General features: G+C 37.2%; 1 protein-coding gene across 1 annotated transcript in view; it reads right to left on the bottom strand.

Moving 5' to 3' along the window:
- ADGB (androglobin) overlaps positions 1-23999 on the bottom strand; it is a 108615-nt gene that overhangs the window by 68041 nt on the left and 16575 nt on the right. Inside the window, exons 2-8 of the mRNA XM_048297624.1 lie at positions 23851-23989; positions 20835-20927; positions 18499-18570; positions 16314-16502; positions 13587-13726; positions 11912-11998; positions 10121-10332 (exon numbers count right to left, since the gene is read on the bottom strand). Of these exons, the coding sequence (XP_048153581.1) occupies positions 10121-10332; positions 11912-11998; positions 13587-13726; positions 16314-16502; positions 18499-18570; positions 20835-20927; positions 23851-23989 (932 nt within the window). The remainder of the gene's footprint in view (positions 1-10120; positions 10333-11911; positions 11999-13586; positions 13727-16313; positions 16503-18498; positions 18571-20834; positions 20928-23850; positions 23990-23999) is intronic.

The raw sequence follows: 23999 nt of genomic DNA, 5'->3' as shown, positions 1-23999 counted from the left end.
TGTCACTGCTTGTGAGAAGTATTTCTCAAATAAAAGTATTTAATCAAATACCAGGTGGAATGTAAAGCTGTCGTACTCAGTCCAGATGGGTTGTGAAATAAAATGTCTGCAGGGCAGACAATAAACAGCAATGAAAAAATTATTAGAGCATGCAAATGATTAACCAGGCACATCGTATCCACTTTATTAAAACTATTACAATACTAGTACATCATGCCAGTAGCTTTAAAAATTACATATTATTTGATCTTTTTTCGCTGTACAAAAAACAAGGACGATGTATGCAAATTATTTGGCACCAGGTGTAATGATGATTAATGTGAATTCAGCATCTGGGGAAACTAGTTAAGACTGATAGCCTTGATAAAATTGTATTATTAGATGAAAAATGTTGTAATATACAGTACAACAAAACAGATTCAGCAGAGCCTATTATTTATATCCTTCAGTGTGGATATAAGAATTCTGGAGTGCTTTGTTAGAAAATTCTGAATCCATGTACTACTTACATTTCACACTTGCAGCTTTGCAAATTCATTTTCAGAGAATAAGTGCTAAACAACCCAAACAAATGCTTCAGTCCCTTGGAGAAGGGAAAGTAAGATTTGAATTAATCCATGTAAAATACATATCCAGCCACTTTAAAAGGCCAGGAATTAAAATTGTTGGTTTTATATATCTTAACTGTTTTTATTTGTTTATCAAAATTTTGAAGACTTGACAAGAATTTTCTCACTCTTAATGTTTCTTTTAAATATTTATTTATCAAACAAGAGCTGATGGTGTAGTTTAACTTTCCAAGGAGTAATGAGGCCAGAGGAGAGCCACAAAGATGATCTGAGGGCTGGAGAAGCTCTCCTGTGAAGAAGAGCTGAAAATTTTTGTATTGATCAGCCTGAAGAATATAAGGGTCCAAGGAGATCTTAGAGTAGTCTTTCAGTATCTAAGAGGAGCTTACAAAAAAGCTGAAAAGAGATTCTTCAGGCCATGGAGTGATAGAACAAAGGGCAATTGTTTTAACTGACCCCTCTGAAAGAGGCCTGGCTTACTGTGAGGTGATTGAAGCACCAGAACAGGTTGCTCAGAGAAGCTTTGGATGCCCCATCCCTGGATGTGTTCCAGGCCAGATTGCATGGGGCTCTGAGTAATCTGGTCCTAGTGGAAGATATCCCTGCCCATGGCAGAGGGGTTGGAACTAGACAATCTTTAAGGTCTCTTCCAACCCAAACCATTCTGTGAAAACATATCAGTTGGCTTTCAATAACTGATCTTGGGGTGTGCAGCTCAGATGTTAACTTTTGCTGTTGTATTAGGCATGGATTAGCTTTGCCTATTGGAAGGTATTTTTTTAGTCTTCAGAAGAATAACCTATGTGCTTTTCAGAATTGACAGAAATATTGCAGAATCAGAATTGACATAAATATCACAGAATCATGAAATGCACTTGAAAAAACAAAATACTCTGGTATTAGGCTTCAATCCATCTTGTAAGTGAAAACTCTTGAATAGGTAAAAGAAAAATTATAAGAACTTTACAGTTGTGTGACATCTCATTGACTCTGATGATAAAATTACAGATCTACTTGTTTGATTTCAAAAACTTCTTAGCATAATAATAATAATAATAATCTCTCAACACTTCTGCGACATAGAAAATATCTTTAATTACAAAGCTGGTATCAAGGCAGAATGTGATTATCAAAATACATGGTTGGTTTGTAGAACAAACTCCCAAATTCCTAGGTAATGCCCTTTCAAATGGAATAGTATTCCCTTTCCAGCAGTTCAAAAATTAAGACTTGGTAGTTTGGAAATGTAAATAAAGTAAAGTGGTGATACGTTACAGGAACAAGGCGACTAAGTATCTCATCTCATCTCATCTCATCATTGTAAAAGCTGTACATAAAACAAGGCAACTCCCTAAGTATGAAAGGTTAGTTACTAGAAGAAAAAGCTGGTGAGTGGAAAAGCACAGATTGTATGTTAAAATGGGTCAGTAGGAACATATGAATTGTCTGCAAAGACTTCCCAAAAACTGGCTGATTGATAAGCCAAAGGACCAAAGGGTTGGTTGATCTCAGGAAGAGTTCGGACTGACCATGTCAAGGGCTTGTTATTCAGCTGGATCCACGAAACTGGATAAATAGAGAAAGAAGTTCAATGCTTCAATGATCCCGCAACTCATACTGCTTTTGTGGGGTGCAGCAGGCATTGGTCTGAGTGTGCAAGTGATTCAGAACTGCATATGTTTGTACTGGATCTGGCTGGGAATGAGCTTTCATCAGGGCAGCCTGTGTGGTCCTGTTTGAGATATGTGACCAAAAACACTGTTGATAACACACCAGTATGTCAGCAACTGCAGAGCAGAGCTCACACACCATTAAATCTTCTGTTTCTCACTCCAAGTATTCTGGGGGTGGGCAAAGGGTTCAGTTCTCATTCTCTGCCCCATCCCACTGTGGGGAGCGAGCATGTGTATGGGAGGGGTCTTAGCTGCCAGACAGTATCAACTCACCACAACATTATAGCACACACTAAATCAAAAGCCTGTAAGAGAAGTTTCCAAGTATTTAGAAGTAACTTGGTATGTCAATGTGTATGAAACTAAACAAGGTCATGAATATACAATGCAATGAATACAGAAGATTTTGCCATTTCAAAAAAGTCAAATATAAACAGTATCTGGAGTAGTTAAGTATCTCTTTAGAAATAGTCCATATTTATCAGGAAGAAGAAAAATTTCGTTGAAGTCAACAGTTAATTGGTAGAGCAAAAGCTTGCAGCAGGGAAATGAGCACTTTTATCATTCTGGGAATTAAACCATTTTGAAGTCACTTAAAATGAAAATGAAAAAGAAAAAAGTTGCTGCATTAAATAAAGTCACTCTTACAGAATTCCCCAGAACAAGACAGGAACATTTTACAACTACTGCCTCTGGCTCTGACTTTGAACCAAGACCTAGTTTCAGATCTTACTTTATGCACAACAGTGTCCTGGGCCACTCGGCAGACCCCGTGTCTCATAAAGCCTACAAGATTTCCCTCTTTTGGCTACAATCTCACAACAAATATGCATTGTAATTCAGTATTATTTCAAACTGCAATTCCTTATTTTCTTTTCCTTGCAGTCTAATAATCTTAAATTTGCTGTTACTGTAGAGATACCTACCTCTTACTCTTTTCCAAATGTCTTTTCTGGTTCAAATTTAGGACTAATGAGTTCTCTGACCATTGTACTTGAGCCCTGAATGATTTATCTTTCTAAATAACCTCTTCACAGGACATTAACTGTCCTAAAGCATAAACTGTGCTTTAAATGGCAGAATAAAGACCTAAATATCATGTCATTTTTCACATGGAAGCACTGCCTCTTTGTTTTTAGTGTTCTTTCACTCATTTTGCACAATTTCTAGAATACATCTCTTGGATCCTTTTGCTTCACCTTTGCTTTCTTTTCCCCATAACATGCTTGAGTACTAGTTAGTCACATCACTCATATTCACATGAAACACCTTATTTCCTATTCCACACCTACTACACTAAAGAAAAGTACATTCCTGAAATATATTTTAAATTTTATTGCTGTTTAAGTCATTTAGTGGTATGTAAGGTAGGAATTTAAATAAATATATTTGCTGATGGCAAACCATAATCTTGGTTTCCTGTAGTTGAAAATTATTTAAATCATCAATTTTAATCAGGATTCAAATCAAGAAGCAAGAATCCCATTTATGTAGTAAATTTCATTCTTGTTATATAATTTTTACTTTGCAGTTATTTCCCTAAAGAAAGACATTCTACCTGTTCTCACCTATTGATTTGCAACTGCAAATTTTTCCAGTTAATAATTGTTTTTTGCTGCTAGTCACATGGAAATGCCACATGTATGCAAACATAAGCAAAGCCAAGAGCATATCAGCTTATTGTAAATTTTTGAAGATCTTCTATAGTTTATGCTAGTAAATATGAAATATCTCAATTGATTGCTTAGTTGTCTGATTAGTATTTACTTGTGGTTTATTTAAAATGTATTTTGTTGAGGTTTTTTTTTTAAACATTACATATAAAAGCAAGAAATTACCTAATTTTTATGCTATTATGAATATATCAATACAGGAATTAAATTCATCACTCTGTATTTCCCGGACAAAGATAAAAAAAATAAGGATTTACATCATGGAGTGAATTCTAACGAATATTTCTGTCCCCCCAGCTCCCCTGCCCTTTGACAAAGAAGCACTCTTGCTTTTCCCAATTGCGATTTACTGTCTAAAGTGGATATTGAACAAATAAATTACTAAAGAGGAAGGGTTGTTGTTTCTTAAATATGGAACAACTGCAAGACAGTTTACCACTAAAGCAAAGTACTGCAATATACTATTCTTAATCTATGTAGCAGATTTTCTTAGGTTAGAATGACTTCAGTGTGTACTGTGAGCTATAAATAACTACAATTTAAAGAAAATAAAAAAGAGTAAATATAATCTCCCCCCAGTTAAGTTCAACACCAAATTAAAGCAAAGGCCTTTTCTTCACATATAACTCCTGTCTGTATGTTTAGCTTCAAAACAATAGGACTTACTTTCAGTTAAGTCCTGAAGGTCTTGGGCTTTTGCCAACTTTTCTGGAGACTGAAGCGCTACCTTTCTTTTTTCTTTCTCTCCTTTTTTTTTCTTTCCTACTCCTTTCTGCTCTGCTTTTTCTATTAAGCAAAATAAAGATTAAATATTTTTCTTTTTCAGATAAAAACAGCCACTCATCAAATGTCATACAGTGAAAATGCTTTAATGAGATTTTAGATAAATTTTAAAAACAAGCAACCACAAAGTCTTTGAAGTTGAGAGTTGAGATACAATAAAAAACTAATGTAATTTAATTAAAAGAAATAAAAATAAAACGTAATTCTTGAGATGTAAATGCAGATTTACTGAGAAGGAGCCAGGAAGGCTTCGGTCCCACCTTTTAGTTATTGCACAACTTTTATGTCCTTATTACAATATAAGAAGTCACTGTATTTCTGGCACTGTGCCAAATATTTTCTTTATTTCCTTCCTCTCATGCATCAATAATTACAAGAAAAAATTAACACAGATGATGCATAGATTCCCAATGGACATAGAAGTAGAAAGTCTCCCACATTCTTTGAAGCCTTAGAATTTAGGCTACAGGAAAGTACTTCTTAATGCAAAAAAAAAACAAAAAAAAAAAAAACAAACCATAGAATGGTTTGGGTTGGAAAGGATCTTAAAGATCATCTAGCTCCAACCCCTCTGCTGCAGGCAGAGACACCTTCCATTAGACCAGGTTGCTCAAAGTCCCATCCTGGCCTTGACCACTTCCAGGGATTGGGCAACCAGAACTTCTTTGGGGAACGTGTATCAGGAGCTCACTATCCTTGATAAGAATTTCTTTCTAATATTCAATCTAAACCTGCCCTCTGTCATTTTAAAGCCATTCACTCTTGTTCTGTCACTACATGCCCTTATAAAAAGTTCCTCTCCAGCTCTCTGGTAGGCTCCCTTTAGGTACTGAAAAGTGCTGCATAGTTCCCCTGAAGCCTTCTCTTCTCTAGGCTGAACAATCCCAACTTCCTCAGCCTGCCTTCACAAGAAAGGTTCTCCAGCCCTCTGATCATCTTAGTGGCCCTCCCCTGGACTCATTCCAACATGTCCATGTCTTTCTTGTGCTGGGGACCCCAGAGCTGGATGCTGCACTTCAGGTTGGTGTCTCAAAAGAGCAGAGTATGGGGGGACACTCACCTTCCTCATCCTGCTGGCCACACTGCTTTTGATGCAGCCTAGGATACAATTGCGTTTCTGGGCTGTGAGTACACACTGTTGGCTCATGTCCTTCCTCTCATCCAACAGATTCCCCAAGTCCTTCTCCACAGGGCTGCTCTCAGCTCTTCTTCCAGTCTGTATTCATGCCCAATGCAGGTGCAGCACCTTGCACTTGGACTTTTTGATTAGATTAGATTCACTCATTAGATTCTCATGGGCCCAATTCTCAAGTTTGTCCAAGTCCATTTGGATGGCATTCATTCCTTCCTTTGTGTCAACTTCACCACACAGCTTCACAGAATCACAGAATGTTTCAGGCTGAAAGGGACCGCAGTGGGTCATCTGGTCCAACATCTCTGCTCCACCAGGGTCATACTAGAGCACATAGCACAGGATTGCATCCAGACAGTTCTTGAATATCTCCAGTTTAGTCATTCCCAGTGAGGGAGAATCTACAACTTCTCCAGGCAATCCGTTCCAGTGCTTGGTCACTCAAACAGTGAAGTTCTTCCTCATGTTCAGGTGGCGCTTCCTGTGCACCAGTTTCTGCCCATTGCCTCTTGTACTGTTTCTCGGCACCATGGAGCAGAGCCTGGTTTCATCTTCTTGGAATCCAGCTTTTAGATACTTATACACATTGATGAGGTCCCCTCTCAGTTGTCTCTTCTCAAATCTGAACAGGCCCAGCTTCCTCAGCCTTTCCTCAGGAGAGATTCTCCAGCTTCCCAATCATCTTCATTGCCCTCTGTTGGATCCACTCAGGAGCTCCACCTCTCTAATGTGCTGAAGAACCCAGGCCTGGACGCAGCATTCCAGATGCAGGCTGAGTAAAGGGGCAGGATCAGCTGCCTCGACCTGATGGCAATGGTTTTCCTAATGTATTCCAGGATTCTATTGGCCTTCTTGGCCCCCAGGGCACACTGCTGGCTAAGGGGCAGCTTGTTGTCCACCAGGACCCCCAGGTCCTTTACTCTCACAGTGACGTGGATGGCTTCATGTCATCCAAAAAATCCCTAACGTTAACAGAGCATCTGAACAAAGCTTTTAGGCTCAGAGTTGGAGATTACAGAGCTGTATCATGGCACAACAGTTCCCTGATTCTTAGCCATTTCAGTTACTAATAGAATTTTTAAGTCTTAGGCAGGATAAAATTTACTTAGTTTTCTGGAAAAAAATTTACAACGCCCTCTTGTTGCAGTGGGGATCCTGCAACACGCATATATCAAACCAGGAGTCCCGTGGAAAGGAAATATATACGGACAGACAGATTCTTGCTAGCTGTTTCAGAGATGTTTATTTCTCCAGCCGCATGGCCGGGGCTCTGCTGAGGAACTGTTCCAGTCACGGGACCAAGGGTCCTTCTGCCTGCGCAGGGAACACAAACCAACCAATGGGAACGAGGCTGAGCAGGGACAGGGAAGCCCCGTGTCTGTGCCCTCAGGGCCCCTCTCCCAGGGCTACACGGCAGGGGAGGGACCCCAACACCTCACCCGTTTTATTTTAATAAAAGGAGAATGAAAACAACTGGATAAACATAACAAGAACAGTTTCAAAACAAAACAAGCCACCCTCCTGAGTCTTTAAATGTCCAAACAGATTCTGTGGAACATCTTAGGGCTGACAGAAGGGAGACAGAATTCTCTGAGCATGCTTTGTGGGGAAACTGAGGCAGGAGAGGGTTTAACTTCTTCCCTCCCCCTTTTCATCCCCCACTCGGCATTGGAAAGGGATTTTTGGGGAAACAATTGGCAAAAGCATGGTTTTGTGAGGGAAACCATGGGTGAAAAAACGGGTTGGGAATACACTGGGGGTAATAGGACATAGGGTAAAAGGGAAAGGTGGGATTAGGAAAGGGAAACTGTAGGGGGGGCTTACAATGGAGATACTGTCTAACATGACTACGATTTTTTGCGTATATACTGCCTTTTACAGAAACACCATCAGGCCCAGTGACCTGCGATGCTTGTAACCCTTTTCTCCCTAGTACAATATTAAATTCCACCACCTCTCCATCTCCCAAGCTTGGGATGCATTTTTCAGGGTTATTCTTTTTAATAGCAGTTCTATGCACGAATATGTCTTGCTGGTTGTCACACCTTGTTATAAAACCATAATTTTGCTTAACATTATACCATTTTACTATCCCTAAGGTCTTAGTTACTATGATCTTTTCCTTTTTCCGAGTGGCTGCTGTTTTCTGTCTCGCTGCGTCTTTGCTCTCTCCTTCGGTCGCTCCCGTGTTGGAATTGTCGGGGCTGCTGGTGCCTGCGCGCTCTTCCCGGGGTCGCGTTCGGGGCTGCGCGGGCCGGGCCGGGCCACGCCGCTCAGTTCTCCGTGCGTCGCCTCCTCTGGTCGCAGCTTCGCTGCCGCTGCCGGGCGCTGCACCCACGTCTCGGCCGGGCCCCTGAGCGAGGACTCCCCCGCGCCCTGCTCCAGCGCGCGTCTCGGCTGGGCACGGCTCCGTTCCACCGCCGCCAGCCGCTGCCCGCGCGCCGCCCCTCTCGGTCGGGCGTTCACGGGGCTCGCTCCACCACGCGCTGCACGCGGCCGTGCGGGCACCGCCGGGTCCCGCTGCTCCCCGCTCCGCCACCGACACTGCGGCTCGCGTGGCTCCGCCCGCGCGCGGGAACTGCCTCGCTGCTGCTTGCAGAGCGCTCGGTGCACGTGGCCTGGGCCGCACGGTCCCTGCGCCAGGATTCCCTTCGCCAGGACACAGCTGACATTGCTCAACAGTCTCGGTAACTAAATAATATTCACGAAAATATTCTTCCATCGGCATATATTTTGACTCCAGTATTAACTGTGTCCAAACGGTTTTCCAAAAGCCCTTGGTAAGAATTAAATCCCAAGAAACATAGAAAAAGTTCTTAAACAACCATGCCAGGAAGTGTTTCAGTTCTTTTTGAGCTTGAATCAAGCTAAAATTTACAAATCGTTGTTCAAGAATCATTTTAAGTTTAAGATAAATGTCCATATGCGGCTCTGAGAGCCAAGAGTCTTCCCACGGTTCCTCCATAGTTCAGATATGGAATAGCAAAGCAAAACCAAGAAGAGGAATCCAAAGTTTCCAGGGTTTACTCACACAAATCAGTCGCTTAGGGATCGGGGATTGTTCTGCTCTCAAATCTCCACCATTTGTTGCAGTGGGGATCCTGCAACACGCATATATCAAACCAGGAGTCCCGTGGAAAGGAAATATATATGGACAGACAGATTCTTGCTAGCTGTTTCAGAGATGTTTATTTCTCCAGCCGCATGGCCGGAGCTCTGCCGAGGAACTGTTCCAGTCACGGGACCAAGGGTCCTTCTGCCCGCGCAGGGAACACAAACCAACCAATGGGAACGAGGCTGAGCAGGGACAGGGAAGCCTCGTGTCTGTGCCCTCAGGGCCCCTCTCCCAGGGCTACACGGCAGGGGAGGAGACCCCAACACCCTCTTGGATGAATGACAGTGCTGTTCCCAGTGGCATGTCCATTCCAAACTCTGAAATAGCTACCACACTGATAGGCGGGTCAAAATTATAGCAGGATTTCCTAAGAAGAGAGAATACTACCTCAGCCAGGTAATTTCTAAGACTTTTATACTTTTTACATTGGGACATAATATTTCGGATTCAAAGTAAGGAAGTCAGAGGTTTTTCTGAAAATCTAGGAAGAAATAGACATTTTAGCATATGATTTGTACTCTACAAAGGCATGAGAAGTGCTGTGAAATTGCACCCATGCCTCCAAGTTAAAAACAGCAACTAAGAAAACTCAGTCTCAAATAAAAACAATGAAGAATAATATACTGGAACAAACAAGTTTCTAAATCTAAGTTTTTTCATATAAATGTAAATAGGATTAGCAGCTCATGAAGAAAATTTTTGCCCATACCTAGTAGCATAAAAGAAAAGTTGCAATAAATAAAAATACAGGTAGACGTTAGAACTGTATTTGTCAGAACTCCGTAGTTAATCACACTTTACAGCATCCATAATGAAATGTATAATTAATTGATGGTCAGAGCAGTGTTGCCTTTGGAGAAACTGTAACCTCTCTGATTGTTATCTCTCTGCAAGGAACTAGTCTTTATAGAAATGGCTGTGACATGGAGCTGAAAAAGTCTCTGCCATAAAGTGAAGCTATTTTTATAAAATAAAAGTCTAGCACTTCTTCTAATGAGATCTATAGCTAAAACAAAAGTATTTTGAACTTACATTATTGCAACATGTTCAGTGAAACAACAAACCCACAGAGTTGCATGTGACAATATATGTAAAATATACTTATTTGAAACAGAAATTATGCTAGCCTTATTTATGCCTGGCATACAAAGATAACACTGCCTAAAATTACAGACCTTTGCTAACGTTAGTGGCTGTCTCTGCTTTCTCAATTGTATCTGGCAGCTTATTCATAGATGAAACTTCATTTTTTAATTCTGAGTCTTTGGTCTCTTCAGGTTTTGTATCATCCTGAGTAATCTCAGGCTCTGGAGCCTTCTTCTCTGGCAACTTGAATTCTGGCACAATCTCTTTCAAAAAGCCCCAAACTTTGTCCAAGTATTCAGGTCTTTAAGAGAAAACAGAAATGTATATGTCAATGGCAGGGATATTTCCAATAAGAAAAGAAAGTGTGATTTTCATCTAGACCGCACTATACCACAACTGACAGTCCAATTCTAAAATACTCTACTGGGTTATTTTAGTAACATAGAACACACTCTGTATCACAGATATTTGTTGAGACAGATTATGGACAGACCCATTAAAAAAGAGATGGTGGTTAGAGATGCATGTAAGTAAAGCATCCTTTCTCGAGATTTTTAGCAGATACAAGATGTGGCAGAGAAACTCACAGACAACTTTACAACTACACCATACAACACAGTGATTCTAGCTCTGTATATTAAAAAGCTTCTCAAAGGTACTTCCAAACTGGGCTTTCCTAAATGTTCTGCACAGACAATTGCATGCTACTTCCACTGATTCTACCAGAAAAAACAGCTTTTTGATATGACATAATAGTTGCAGTCATGTTGGTTTTTCACAGAAACTCAGTGATTCCAGAAGTAATCCCAAACAGGGTCATGCATAAGTTTCATGCAAGCTAACTGCATTCAACTTTTTTTTTTTTAATAAAATAAGTGACTGTAAAGTGAGCTAAAGTCATCTTATACTACTATTCCAAAGACTCTATGGTATTCATGTTTTCATATTTCATGATATATTTGCAGTAAGTGAATACTGTTTTTGCTGTTGCAGTTGTACAACTAACTACAGAAAGAAATAAAATTTAGGTTACTTAGATTTTTAAGTCCATAAGTTACATACACACTACTGTAGGACACAAATATATCAAAAACCTAAACTGCAAGCATAGCTTGAGATATAAAAATTACTGAAAAATGGAATAAAATATTCTTTGACTGAAATTATTTAATAGTGAAATATGGTTATAAATAAACAATTATACATAAACCAATACTATTTGTTATCTCTATGCTCATTTAAATGTATATATCAAAAGGCAAAAAGGTGTAATTCAAAAGAAAAAGTCTAAATATTTAGTGTCAGTATCCTGGTAATTCATTTAGTAAAAAGAATGTCAAGCTGAAAAGTCAGAATGTCTTTCTTTAAAAATACAAAATGAGCATAAAACTGACAGGAAACAAGAAAAATGTTATTGTAGGTAGGAATTACTATTTTTGGTTCAAACTAGAAGTCTACCAACAATTACAATTTAAAGCTGACATTGATTACTTCCAAATTCATGACATATACTTTCTATGGTACATTCAGATATAAAGTTATTATTATTGGCAGACATTTTGTAACTGCATACTAAATGAAACAGATTTCTCTAACCTTATTTTCATCAAACTGTTTAACGTTAGTTAAATTAATTTTATAAGGAATAGGCATCAGTATACATGATAAATAGCTTTACAAGAAATTGTATGACCGACAAAGAAAAACTCAATGAAATTGCATTTCTCAAAGGTACATTTCCCAAGTGCCTGAATTATAAACCATTCACTTTCCAAAACTGATGGTGAAGGACTTCTAGGGCTTAGCTTTATTTTTCATACTGCCTTAAAGAATTAAATATTAAACAATTAGCACATAAATTGTTTAATAAAAGAACTTACTGGAGAGGAATAACTTCTGGTATCCATCCAGTCAGTGTATGTAGAACTGTAAATTCCTCCATCTCTCTTTTTCCAGTTTCATGTATACTATAAGAAAAAAGCAGACATTTTACAATTGTAATGTAACCAGCTACAGTAAACTCTGTAGTCTACATTGCTGTCCGTGAGAATAAGACCATACACAGAATAGCCTGATGAAAAACAAGTCATTACTTGCAGTTTTAGGAGTTTTTCCAAACTACTGCTGACTACTCCCCCACAACATCAATATCTTTGCATCAGGTCCATTATTTTAGTGTTCCCTCTCATACAATGGCTTTTTTTTCAAAATTGTTAGCAAGCCTACTATGTATACATCCACACAGTTGCAGGGTGGGAGATGTGGGTTTGAAATTCCTTGCACTAAAACAGGGTTATGATTCTACGACTTCCATTTCCTAAGCAGCTTCTCTAACTCCCAGGTTATTCTGAACAATCTGGTTCTACTTCCACTCTAGCACTTCACTGTTTCAAACTGACGCTCTACTACTCTCTGGAGAGGTTTCCTGGGAGGACCAAGGCTAAAGATGCGAGCACTTGCCTGACTAACCCTTGTACTCTGGAGAAATGAAGTATTTCAATCACATTCCTGCAAACAGTTTCCTAACAGGCAGCTCTAGGCAACTCCCTAGCCTGTGTAGACATACTTTAGATGACTCTTCTGACAAACGCAACTTGATAGGACCAGAACAGGGAAGCTTCCCTACACAGATGATTGTTTTGAATTATTTTCTCAAGCTTATTCATTTAAACTCTTGGATTTCATTGCTCATTTCATAGGAACTTGTAGCCATAATAGTCAGTCACTGCATCATACTTTTCCAGTCAGTTCTAGGGACGTAGATCACTGTACACAACATCACAACTGCAGCACAGGCATCAAAAGCAGCTCACAAAACTCTGTTTTCAATATTGGTTGAGTCAATACTGGTCAAAGCTGACAATTACAACTTCATTAAGAGTTCACGGACGCTTCTGTTTGGCAGAAAGCCACATGTGAAGTCTTTAGGAATAATGTCAAACAAATAAAGCAAATAATGAGAATACTCCAGTTTCTTTGCAAGTTTTTGGTGCATAAATTTACAAACACATCTAAAAAGGAAACCGCACCTTCTGTAGCTACAGAGGATTTTGTTTTAGTGATTTACAGTGCCAGCTTTTAAAAGTGCATAATTGTCATTATAAAATTTTTAGCAAAATATATTTCCCATGTATACTAAATGTGAATGCTAAAAGAGGAATTTTCCAGCTGCTGAAGCATTTTGTGAAGTTTTTCTTTCTCATGCTTTAGCTGAGAAACAGTGAAAGACGGTTTTGTAAACTAATTCTCTATCTCTGCACCTGGGTTTGTTTTCCAGCCTTGTTTTGGTACTCTGGGAAAAAATATTTTGAATGGGTGTTAGAGAACCTCAGCCAATCCCTCTAAGGGGTGGCTGGTCAAGCGACCAATCATATGCTCTCTTATGTACAAAGGTATATAAACCTAGCTTGTATTTAATAAACGAATTCCATTTTCTCCTTGGACTTGTGTCGTGATTCTGGCCGTTTCTTGGTACAACAGTGACAACTAAATCCACTTTTTGCTATTTCCACATGACTTCACAAAACAAACCAAAAGTGAGATGACAAAACATACCTAGTATTTGCTAATTTAATGATAGCTTTGGACAGCAACATTGGCCAAAGTTCATTTTGGCAGGCTGTAGCTGGTAATAACAAATTCTCCTCTTCATTGAAAGGCATAGTGTCGTCCACAGTGATCTTTCTCCAGCACCCCTGTGACAAGGGAAGGGGGAGGAAAGCAGAAAGAAAAAAATTAGTTTGTGGCCTGGCAAGTGAACAGTATGTAAGAGAACTTTTAATGCTTTCCCAAGAACCCAATTCTATTGTATTTTTATTTACATCACAGATGGCTTCAAAAAAAGTTCTCACATAATACATGAAAAGCATGGAAACAGTATTCATAGCATTTTATTACTGCTCTCACTTATTTATTTCAGAGAATAATCTAATTGCAGCTATTTCCAAATATATTTAATCTCATATGTGTAATACATCATGTGCATGCATTCCTGTTTCTTCAGCTGCCATGACAGATGCCTGAGAAACAGTAATGATTAAAAAAAAGGCTTAAAACCAAGATAGAAGCTTCGTAAATGCCTCTTTAGGTCTTAGTCCGCAAAATACTTGTGATATAAGCTGGCCCCTTGCTTCCCAAAAACTACGTGGGGATGTTGACTGCAGTTAGTCTCCTGTTAAACATTACAATAGTATTTTATAAAACACTATACAAAACAACACAAAATGATCAAATGTTAAAAAAAAAAAAAAAAAAAAAAAAAAATCTGTATTTCCAGGATGAGAAACAAACAGGTAAGACAAAGTACTGATATCTCCAATACCAGATATTTCATTAGTAAACTGAGCTAGTATTCCACAAAATAATAATGTCCAAATTAAAGTCTCTGTACAGTGATGAAGATATAATAGAGAATTGGTGGGCTAATAGCAAGTACTTCTGTTAATTCACCTACAAAATGATGAAGAATGACCAAATCACTAAAGTACTCACCCTGTGTTATCAGACAGTGCAAAATTACTGTTCTCTACTTGCAACTAGACTATGGATTAAAGCTGAAATGACAGCTGATTAACTCTTTGAGTTCTATAGGTCTCAGGAGAAAGCAAACTTAGGCCAGAGGGCAAAGATATGCAAAAAGCATAAAAGAAGCTACTGTTTTTTAGGTTAAGAACTATTTTGTGACAACCAAAGCAAAATATGTAAGACTTCCCAAATTTGAAAAGGACCTAGTCAGTGAAATGATCACATATTCATCTCCTCTTCCAAAAATTCCTCAAGTTTAATAGGGAGAACAGTACAAATTGATAAGTAAAGGAGAAGGAACCAAAGAAATTAAAAAGAATGTGGGGCAGGTCCACGGATAGAAAAAGGCGAGAAAAATATAACTACAGAAAAAAAATTCAATAAACCTCAGGAATGCAAAGTGGAAGTAGAATGTGGGGTAGAATTCATATGTTGTGCCAATTATGTGAAAAAAAAAATCATTCATAGGTTTGCTGTCGTGCACAACAATCCCTTCAGGACTCAATGCAGAATATTAATGAAATCAGTTCATTTTTATTCCATCTTTTGCCCCCTTTTTCATTTAACATTCTATTTTCTCCTGTGAAATCTTTCTCCTCTATCTCTACTGATATTTGTCTTTCCTCATTTGCACATTTTCTTTAATCTTCCAACATGTGAATCTCTTTTTTCCCTGATTTTCTGTCTGTAAAATACATCTGTACAACCAGAGGAAAAGAAAATGGAATAAATACACAGGCCCAAACCAAAGAAATCCACAAAAGTGACAAAGAAAATGAAACACCCTGGTAACTCATGTACATGCTTTAAAATGTAGTCTTTTACCACATGACAACATAACATCTACAGCATTAAATTCACACAGAGAATAATGTCCTCTGCTGAGGAATTTGGGCAACACAATTTATGCCTTCTCAAACTCATGCAACTCATTTCTATATGAATATAAGTTATTTCATATGTGGAGGTAGTAGTAAGAGACAAGGAAAGCACAGACATGTAAAAGTGTTCCCCTTTTAGGGAAGGTCACTTTCAAGTTTTTGTTTCCAACTGACTGTCTCAAAAATATTTTCAACTTTGAGCAACTGGAAGTTTAATAGGGTTAGTAATAGGTCTTAGGGTGTTGTGACATTTTCTGTTTCCAAAAGAAAAATGTAACTGAAATAACTCAAACAACACAGACAACTTTCATATGTCAGTTCCTTTATATGTCATTATTTCTTTATTAAAATGAGGTTCAATATGCAATTAAGTGTTCCCTGTTGACTGCCAAATGTGTTAAGAAGTTATTGTTCGTTATCTTTAGAAATCCTTGGGATGTTTTAGTTTTACCAGTACATCTGCAGAAAATGGTCCTCACACTGGAAGTTTCTAGTTATCTTTAAATACACTTAGATACAAATAGCCCTGTAAAGTCAGCCAACTGAATTACTTAAACATCAAAATAAAAATTTTTCAGCCTAATACACCAGAGATGCGGGCCACATGCCTGACTCTACTAAGCATTTGTGTCAAACTTACAAAACTACAAAAATAAAATATTGTCTTTGCGAGTAATAACACTTTTATCAAGCTGTAAGTTGTAAGAAAATCACATGAACTGTAAGAGGCATTTTAATTAACAAGCATCAACAATTTGTCAATATTTCTACTCCTACAGATCTACGTATTTTCAATAATAAAATATGTGCCCACTAACCATTAAAATTCGCCATGCTAGCTGCATCAAATTTATACATTTTGGAGGAAACTACTCACCATCCAATAAAGTTTCAATACATATTTTCCAAATTTATTGTACAGTGGTATGTGTTCCTGGGTAGCTTTACATAAGGCATAAATGTGTTCCCAAGGTTTCCAAACAAGTGTGGATGTTTCACTATTTAAGGAATTTTCATTATATATCCTCCAGACAGCATAAATTTCACTTACAATCCATCTCATCAGCTAAAACAAGTAAAAAATAGAAAAAAATTCTTTACAAGCAACATATTTTTGAAAAAAAAAGTCAAGTTATATTATAATGATCAAAGAATTAAACAGATCTTGTTGTAAATAAAAAAGTGACACAAAAATATACCAATGGATTAAGAGAAAAATTAATCTCACAGTTACAACTTCTCTTAAAATCATTATAATACCTATCAAAAATAACACAAGACTTTATGAAACTAAGTAAAGGCACATTATTAATAAAGGTATTTACCATTTAACAAAGACAAATGAGGAAACATGATCTTAAAATAAATTATGTTACAGACTTGTGAGCTGTCACTTGTTTAATTGCTTATTAAAAGCCAACTGCTAAAAATCAGTATTCCCTTTAATAGTCAGTATTTGTACTAGGTAAACGAAATCCTAAATTATTAAAAGTACTTATGTTGGGGAGGATGAAAGTTTGGTAAGGTATGTAGGCTTGGCAGAAAGGTCTGTGAATGTAGAAGCTAGGGATGAGGTAGAAATGAAAACAAGTTTTGATATAGAATAAAAGATGTTTTGCTGAAACAGTGATCGCTGAGTAACTGAGAAGGCAAAGGTTGGAGATGAGTTGGAAGGAGATTTTTATGATTAGGACAAAGGTATGTGACTACAAACAAAGACATGTTTTTCACCAAGTAAATAAGTCTCAAGAAGAGCATAAGTCAATAGAAAACATGTCTTTACCAAAAAGAAAGATAAGGCAGGCAAACAAGAAATGTTGATGTAGCAAGAAGAAGAAAGGTCTAAGAATTTTCCACTGTAAGCTTAAATTGTAACTTACTTACTCTTGTGATTGGATAATAATGACTATAATACGGTGATGGTAGTAGCTATGATAGGCTATAGGCAAATGTAAAGGTATTGGGTATGGTGCTTATTGGTTGTTATGTGTTAAGATACTCTGCAAAGAAAAGTATAAGATGCTTTGTAACTTGAACAGAAGGTGGCTTCAGGTATGCCTACAGCTGGAGCTGGCAGCTGTAGGGCTGGCTCTGGATACCCACTCCCTGAAATGCTGTAATTTCGCCTATGCAATAAACAGCTTTCAAGAGAGCCGCCTCAAGTCCAGACATCCTTCGTGAAACTTTCTCCTATATACTTAGAATTTTTAAGACTTAAAATAGCAGCTTTAAGTAATCATGCTTTATGCATGGTTTTATAATATGCAGATTTCTGATGTATGCCATACCTTCACAAGTATTACCAAACTGTTACAATGATTTATATAAACGGCAATGAAAATGAGCTTTTACTACAAGAAACTTGGCCTCAAATTAATTAGTGGTTCTATGGACACTCCAAGAAACTTGTCCTAAAATAAATCAGTGGTTTTGTGAACTTCAAAATTTACATGACCTGTTTTCTAGTCTTCCCTCCCATGTATCTCTGGTGCTGAATTTTGAATTTGCATTGAAGTACTAAATGAAATAGAAATTATTAAGTAATATTAAATTCAGTAAGGTGCTCAGATGCCTTGGTTCAACCTGGTTTATGTTTTTCCACAACCTGCAGGAATTCAGTAAACAATCATCCAACTCTGGAGAGACAGAAAAGACTGTCTGGGCCGCAGACATTTGCACAGACATGCAGGCCCATTGGACATCCGGACAGTTTGAATAAAAAATACAAATCCTTTCTAACATAGCCTTTATTTACTCTTTTCTTTCATAATTATCCAATAGTATTTACCTTAGTTCACAGATTGCATACATATATTTTTTTAAAAGTCTAGAAAATCTCTTACCATGACCAACTTTTCAAATTCTAAAAAAGGTAAACACTAATTACAATAATCTAGATAATTTCTTGCCCTTTTATTCCCATCATTCTTTTTCCACTTAAAAAATAAGTCACAACTTATTTCTTCTTGGTAGGAATATGGAGTAAAATTCAAAAAGTTAAAGAAAGATAAGAAAAATTAAATAATTTTTTTTTAAAGGGACATTAATGTATTTCCACCTACCTCAGAACAAAATATGTGTTCATTTGCTGAAACAAGATCAAATGAAGTTTCATTTTTGACTATCACAGGAACCTGGTAGAAAGTAAATTAGTTAGGTCCATAGCTAAATTATCTGGAAAAAATTAAATGAACATTAGCATTTAACTGCAGTGAACATGCAAATGTTGGACATCTGGCAAACATTCATTACGCATTTGAAAACTAGAAGTGATCAGCTTGCAAATCTTGTAGATGGTTTGGTATTTCATAATAAAACTTTCTTAAAATGTAAATGTTCAGAATTCTTAAAAAATAATAATTATTTTTACCAGGAGACTTAAACAGTATTAAATTAAATAATCACGTAAGTAAATTGAGATGCCCTCAATTTTTTAAGATATTTGCAGTTCTGCATTTAAATCGTGATCATAACACTATCTCATATTTTGAGATTCCCTTAGCCACCCACGTGGGTTCACAGGGTTATTTGCTCATGGTCGGTCAGACAGCGGTATTGTCAGTATGAACAGCGACTTTATCAAACCTTTGGCTGCATTACATAGTTTTCATGACTATTTCCTTCTTATACAGCCCATTTTCTTTTTGTAAGCAGTTTAGTAATAACACACTGGGATTGTAGTTTATTGAACTAAATGTATCTGTGCCTCTCATCACACACTGGTGTTCGTTGCTTGATTCTTTGCTTACCACACTAAATAGGCTTGCTTATGCTTTTTTTTATAGTTACAAATATATCAGGTAACAGTGTGTATCATTCTTAATAGCCTTTCATCACTTGACATTTACATCAGTTTTTATATTAATTTTCTGGTAATTGTTGCTTCTTGATTCAAAATACATATTCGACCAAAAGACACATCAAAGTTTTAATCAGATCTTAAAGAAAACAAATGCTTTCTTCGTAGTACTCTAAAGATGGATTTTAAAAGCTATTTTTAATACAGATACATGTTTCCATGACTTTCTGGGCTGCCAGCTCTCTTGCCCTCATCCTTCAGATACCTCCACTCAGTTTATGCATTTTGGCAGCATTTTCTATCCAATCTTTTGGTCTTGTCAATTACTCCTCTGACCTCCTGCTCTCCTTTCTCCATTAAAAATTAAACTTAGACCTGTTTAGTGTCTAGTTAATAAAAAATGGAACTGACAAGCTGACAAAAGGAAAACTGACAAGCCCGAAAAAAGTTGGAAGGGTGGTCCAAGTGCTTTAAAACTTCGATATTTCATCTGAAGTAAATCACTTGAAAACTTAGATTAGTAACAGTACTGGAGAACACTAACCTTTGAAATGGGAGGCTGCTTATTTTCTCTGCAATTAATTCTAAAAATAAACTGAATAACAGCTATGCATAATTTTAAAATGCTATGGCTACCTTGCAAACAAGTACTGTCAAAGATACGGACATGCACTCTATGTAACCCAGAAAAACCACGATAGTTGAAGCAAAAAAAAGTACTGTAGTTCTGGTAAAGTTAGTTTATGGTTTCATGATAAATATGTACTTCAGACACCTGCTTGAGGGAAGCCTCAGCTGCAACATACAGAGATTTTTCTGCCATGACAGCAATTCTTAAATGAGAAAAAAAGAACACAAAGAAAAATAGAAAGGCATCTCTCTGTCCAGTTGTCTTCCAAATGAACATGGGAGTCAAAAAGTGAAGCAGATGTGGGAAGATACACTACCATGATGTTTTGCACTAGGAAGTTCTGGTCCATGGTGGTCTTATTCCATTAATAAAGGCTGTCAGATTCTGCACAGTATTATTGAGAATGCTATTATTACAACAAACTGCAAAGAAAGCAGTTAGTATAGGTAATCTTACATCCTTTTAGACACTGGGAAACCCCTGCTGCGTGGCATCAAGCAGGCCTCTGATTCATCTATGCAGCATTCTGTGCAGATTCCATCCATTTTGGTATTACCGAGCTATGATACAACTTGAGCTACGAAAGGATATTTCTTACAAGAAAACAACACTGCTCATAATTTCTGCTGTAAGATGAAAGGATGTTGACGTAAGAAGTTGCTGCTGTGGTTACATAAAGTCAAGGAGATGCAGGTGATGTAATTGCCAGTAACAAGCAGCAGCTGCCTGCAGGCTCCTCCATTACCATCAGCAGTGTGAGCTCACCCTGTGCTTAGGTCCAGCCTCAGGGCCAAGCTGTGTGTGCAGTACAGGTCAGTTGTCACACGGATCACTGCTCTCTGGGACAGGATTGACTGTGTGGTAAAGTGGCTTTTATCTGTTGAACTAATTTCCTCTGCTAATTTCACCCTACTTTTAACAAGCTAGGCAAGTAGCATTTTTTCATCATGATCTTGTTTGTTTCTTACCTCTTTTGTTAAAAACTCTTGTGGGCGTTTCCATGAATGCACTTTTAAGGATGCTGGCAACCTTATTTTCCCTTCAGGATCGTCAAATCCAGGCTAGATAAAATATACATGAACAAAAATGGACCATTTTTTATTAATTACAGTATTCTATCTTCCATGAGATTTAAAATAATATATTGTTCATGATAATTCACTAAAGGAGCAAAATAGCATAAAAAAGAGCTAATAGTATCTACGACTGAAAAAAAGAGCCCAAAGCCCAAATTGAAGATGCAGCACAAAAGCCACCTATACTGTCCAGAGAAGTTTATGTGATTTGCACTTTCTAAGAGGTCCATATGAAATGATTTTTTTTCTTTTCCCCTTTCAGAAAGATCTCCAAAAAACCCTTAAATTTTTAAATCAGGTACTCTTCTACCAAGTTATTCTTATGTACTTTTTCTAACTCACTTATTTCTACAGCTTTTTAAGTTGAAGACTGAAAGCGATATCTAAAGCGATATTAAGACAAAAAACCCCCATGTTCCATGCATTTAACACTGCTGCAGAAACCAAAGAGAGCTATAATTATACAGCATGAATTAGCCCCTTAGAGAAAGAAACTCATACAGTTCTCAAACTTGCATTTCTGAAGTGATGCTTATCCTCCATGTGCACAGAAGGCGTCAGGATACATGGTATCTGTTTACTTGCTAGCATAATGTAGGATGAGGACATGCCTCTGGTAAGTTGTGCTGACTGAGAAACCAATCAGTTACATGGTTAATGCCTTTTATTTGTGCCTGGATTTTAAACAGCTTTTAGGAATATTACACATTCGTGTGTGTTTCACAGTCCATGATGCACTCTATCTTCTACAGACTAAATAAGAGAAAGAGTTGCTGGGAACAAAAATCTGTGATACTTTGAGTACTTAATGATTAAAGGAAGGCAAAACAAAATACATCACAAAAGCATAAAAACCAAATACAAACCAAAGAATCACAAATAATCTTTTCCCCACATTTTTTATTTATTTGTTTGATCGTGTAAGTTCCTTCAACATAATGATCTGCAACAAACTATTTCAGTACCTGAAGTAAAAAAGATAAACTGGGGGGAAGGGGAGGGAAGGAATGTTTTAGGAATACTTTTTTTTTCTGAAAGCTTAAAGAAAGCTTTGGAGTCTGGACCATACAAAACTGTATTAACAGCTTATATTCTGCTTTCAGAGACATCCAACCCTGCCTTCATGGCATAACAGGAAAGTTTAGCACTTAAACACTAGATAAACCAGAGGAGGCAGAATGACACAACACCAGGCAAAGAAACTCTAACAAAAAAACAAACCTGGAAAGATACACCTTTCTTTAGCTAACTAGTACAAAAAATGCTTTGAAGAAGAATATTGTAGGTTTAGCTAAATTTGGCTGAAAAATCAAGTTTTAACTTATCTTTTATTTAAGGTAGCTATAAGAGACAAGTGCCAAGTCTTAGGGGTTCATGCTCTAAGGACAGGAATCTCAACCACAAGTTCTGCAGGAAGGATGTGGAAGAAATGGGCACAAGAGACAAAGACAAGGTCAAATGCACAATCTCAGGAACACAGTGCACTGTTCTAAGAGAGGGCATTGTGTAGGGGTGCTTGGTAAAAGACTTCCAGTGTTACAAGGAAAGAGATCAGATTGATTTCTTTTCCCACACAAGAAAATAGGACTGTTTATATTTGTGTTCTAAGTGTAGTCAACGGTCCTGGGTGCCATTTCTAATTTTGTTTCTAACTGAAATATCCTATACGATGTTGAATTTTGGTTACCTGCTTGGACTGAAAGAGGCCACATTACAGAATACGTCAGATCTATAAATTCATCTGCCATGACTGACATATAATTCCTTTAAACATGTAAAAGGAGCAATGTTTCATATAGTTTGCAGCTGAAGAACTGAAGAGTCCAGTAAAAAACTCAGAATGCCTCTTGTGCTAAAATAGAAGAAAGGTTTTCATATATAGCTATTTTGAAGTTTATGTATCATAATAATGTCTGGTAGACCTAAAAAATTAATGCTAGATAAATGTTGAGTACAGCCCAAAGACACCAAATGTGGTAATGGAACAGAAGAAGGACACAAAGGAAAATTATTCACTTGACAAGTTAATGGCAGTATTCGGTATAGAACTTACACCTTCTCTCAAAGTAGTACTTTGGCCCCATAGGATAATAATTTAGTTAAGGATAAGAAAAAAATACTCTATAAAAATATATGGTAGCATATTTATAGTACACAAGGACATATTCAGAAGAAACATATGAATATGGCAAAATTTGCATATAAAATCGATGATAAAGCAAATGCTAAGTTTAAGAAACTCTTTAAGAAATAAGTTTACTACTACTCTGCATGAAAGACATAAATTCTGCAACAATAACCAGTTTGAAGGAGTAAAAACCCATGAGACTTTTAATTCATTCCACAGTTGGAAAACAGGAATTTTTCTGCATCTGGCAGGTGCTTACTTTCTGCAAAATGATGATATTCCTTCAAATCATTCTCTACATACAAGAACTGCAGGCAGTATTTCACATATCCAGAAACTGCAGTGTACAAAAAGAAGGCTTCAACATCCATTTTTGCCATAAAAAAGATGGATGCATCAAACCTTTTGAGTCCACAGAAACTGCAGTGCCCTGAGAAGGGCATGCCCTGACATACTACAACAGTTCAGCTGTTTCCACATCCCCCAGTTTTAGTTATGTTATGAAACAGATTTTGAGGTTGTTTTTTTTTAAACCATTACTTACACACATTAATGCACACAGATATGTTAACAGTTCATTATAAAAGCAGCAAATAAACAATGCACAATACTTCTGGTTTATTACTGTAGTTTAGCAGGGAACTACTTAAACATACTGAAAATATATTATTGAAAATTAATATATTTATCAGTAACACATTATTTTGAAGTTGTGACAAATACTCTATTAAACACAAGCACAAAAAATGAAGTGGAAATAATATGTGTCACACAACTTACTGAAATTTGACCTTTTCCAGGTTTTTCTTTTCCAGCTTTATCCCATTTTTCTGCATTGATATCTGCATCATGCCATTCTGGCCAAATAGGAAATCCCCACTTCTCATTGGCAGCAGCTACCTTGGCATTCATAGACACCCTAGGAAACA

This window comes from Corvus hawaiiensis, chromosome 3, assembly GCF_020740725.1.
Source record: "Corvus hawaiiensis isolate bCorHaw1 chromosome 3, bCorHaw1.pri.cur, whole genome shotgun sequence".
Taxonomy (NCBI): domain Eukaryota; kingdom Metazoa; phylum Chordata; class Aves; order Passeriformes; family Corvidae; genus Corvus; species Corvus hawaiiensis.
The sequence above is the reverse complement of the archived record's forward strand: the minus strand, read 5'-3'. Positions and strand labels throughout refer to the sequence as shown.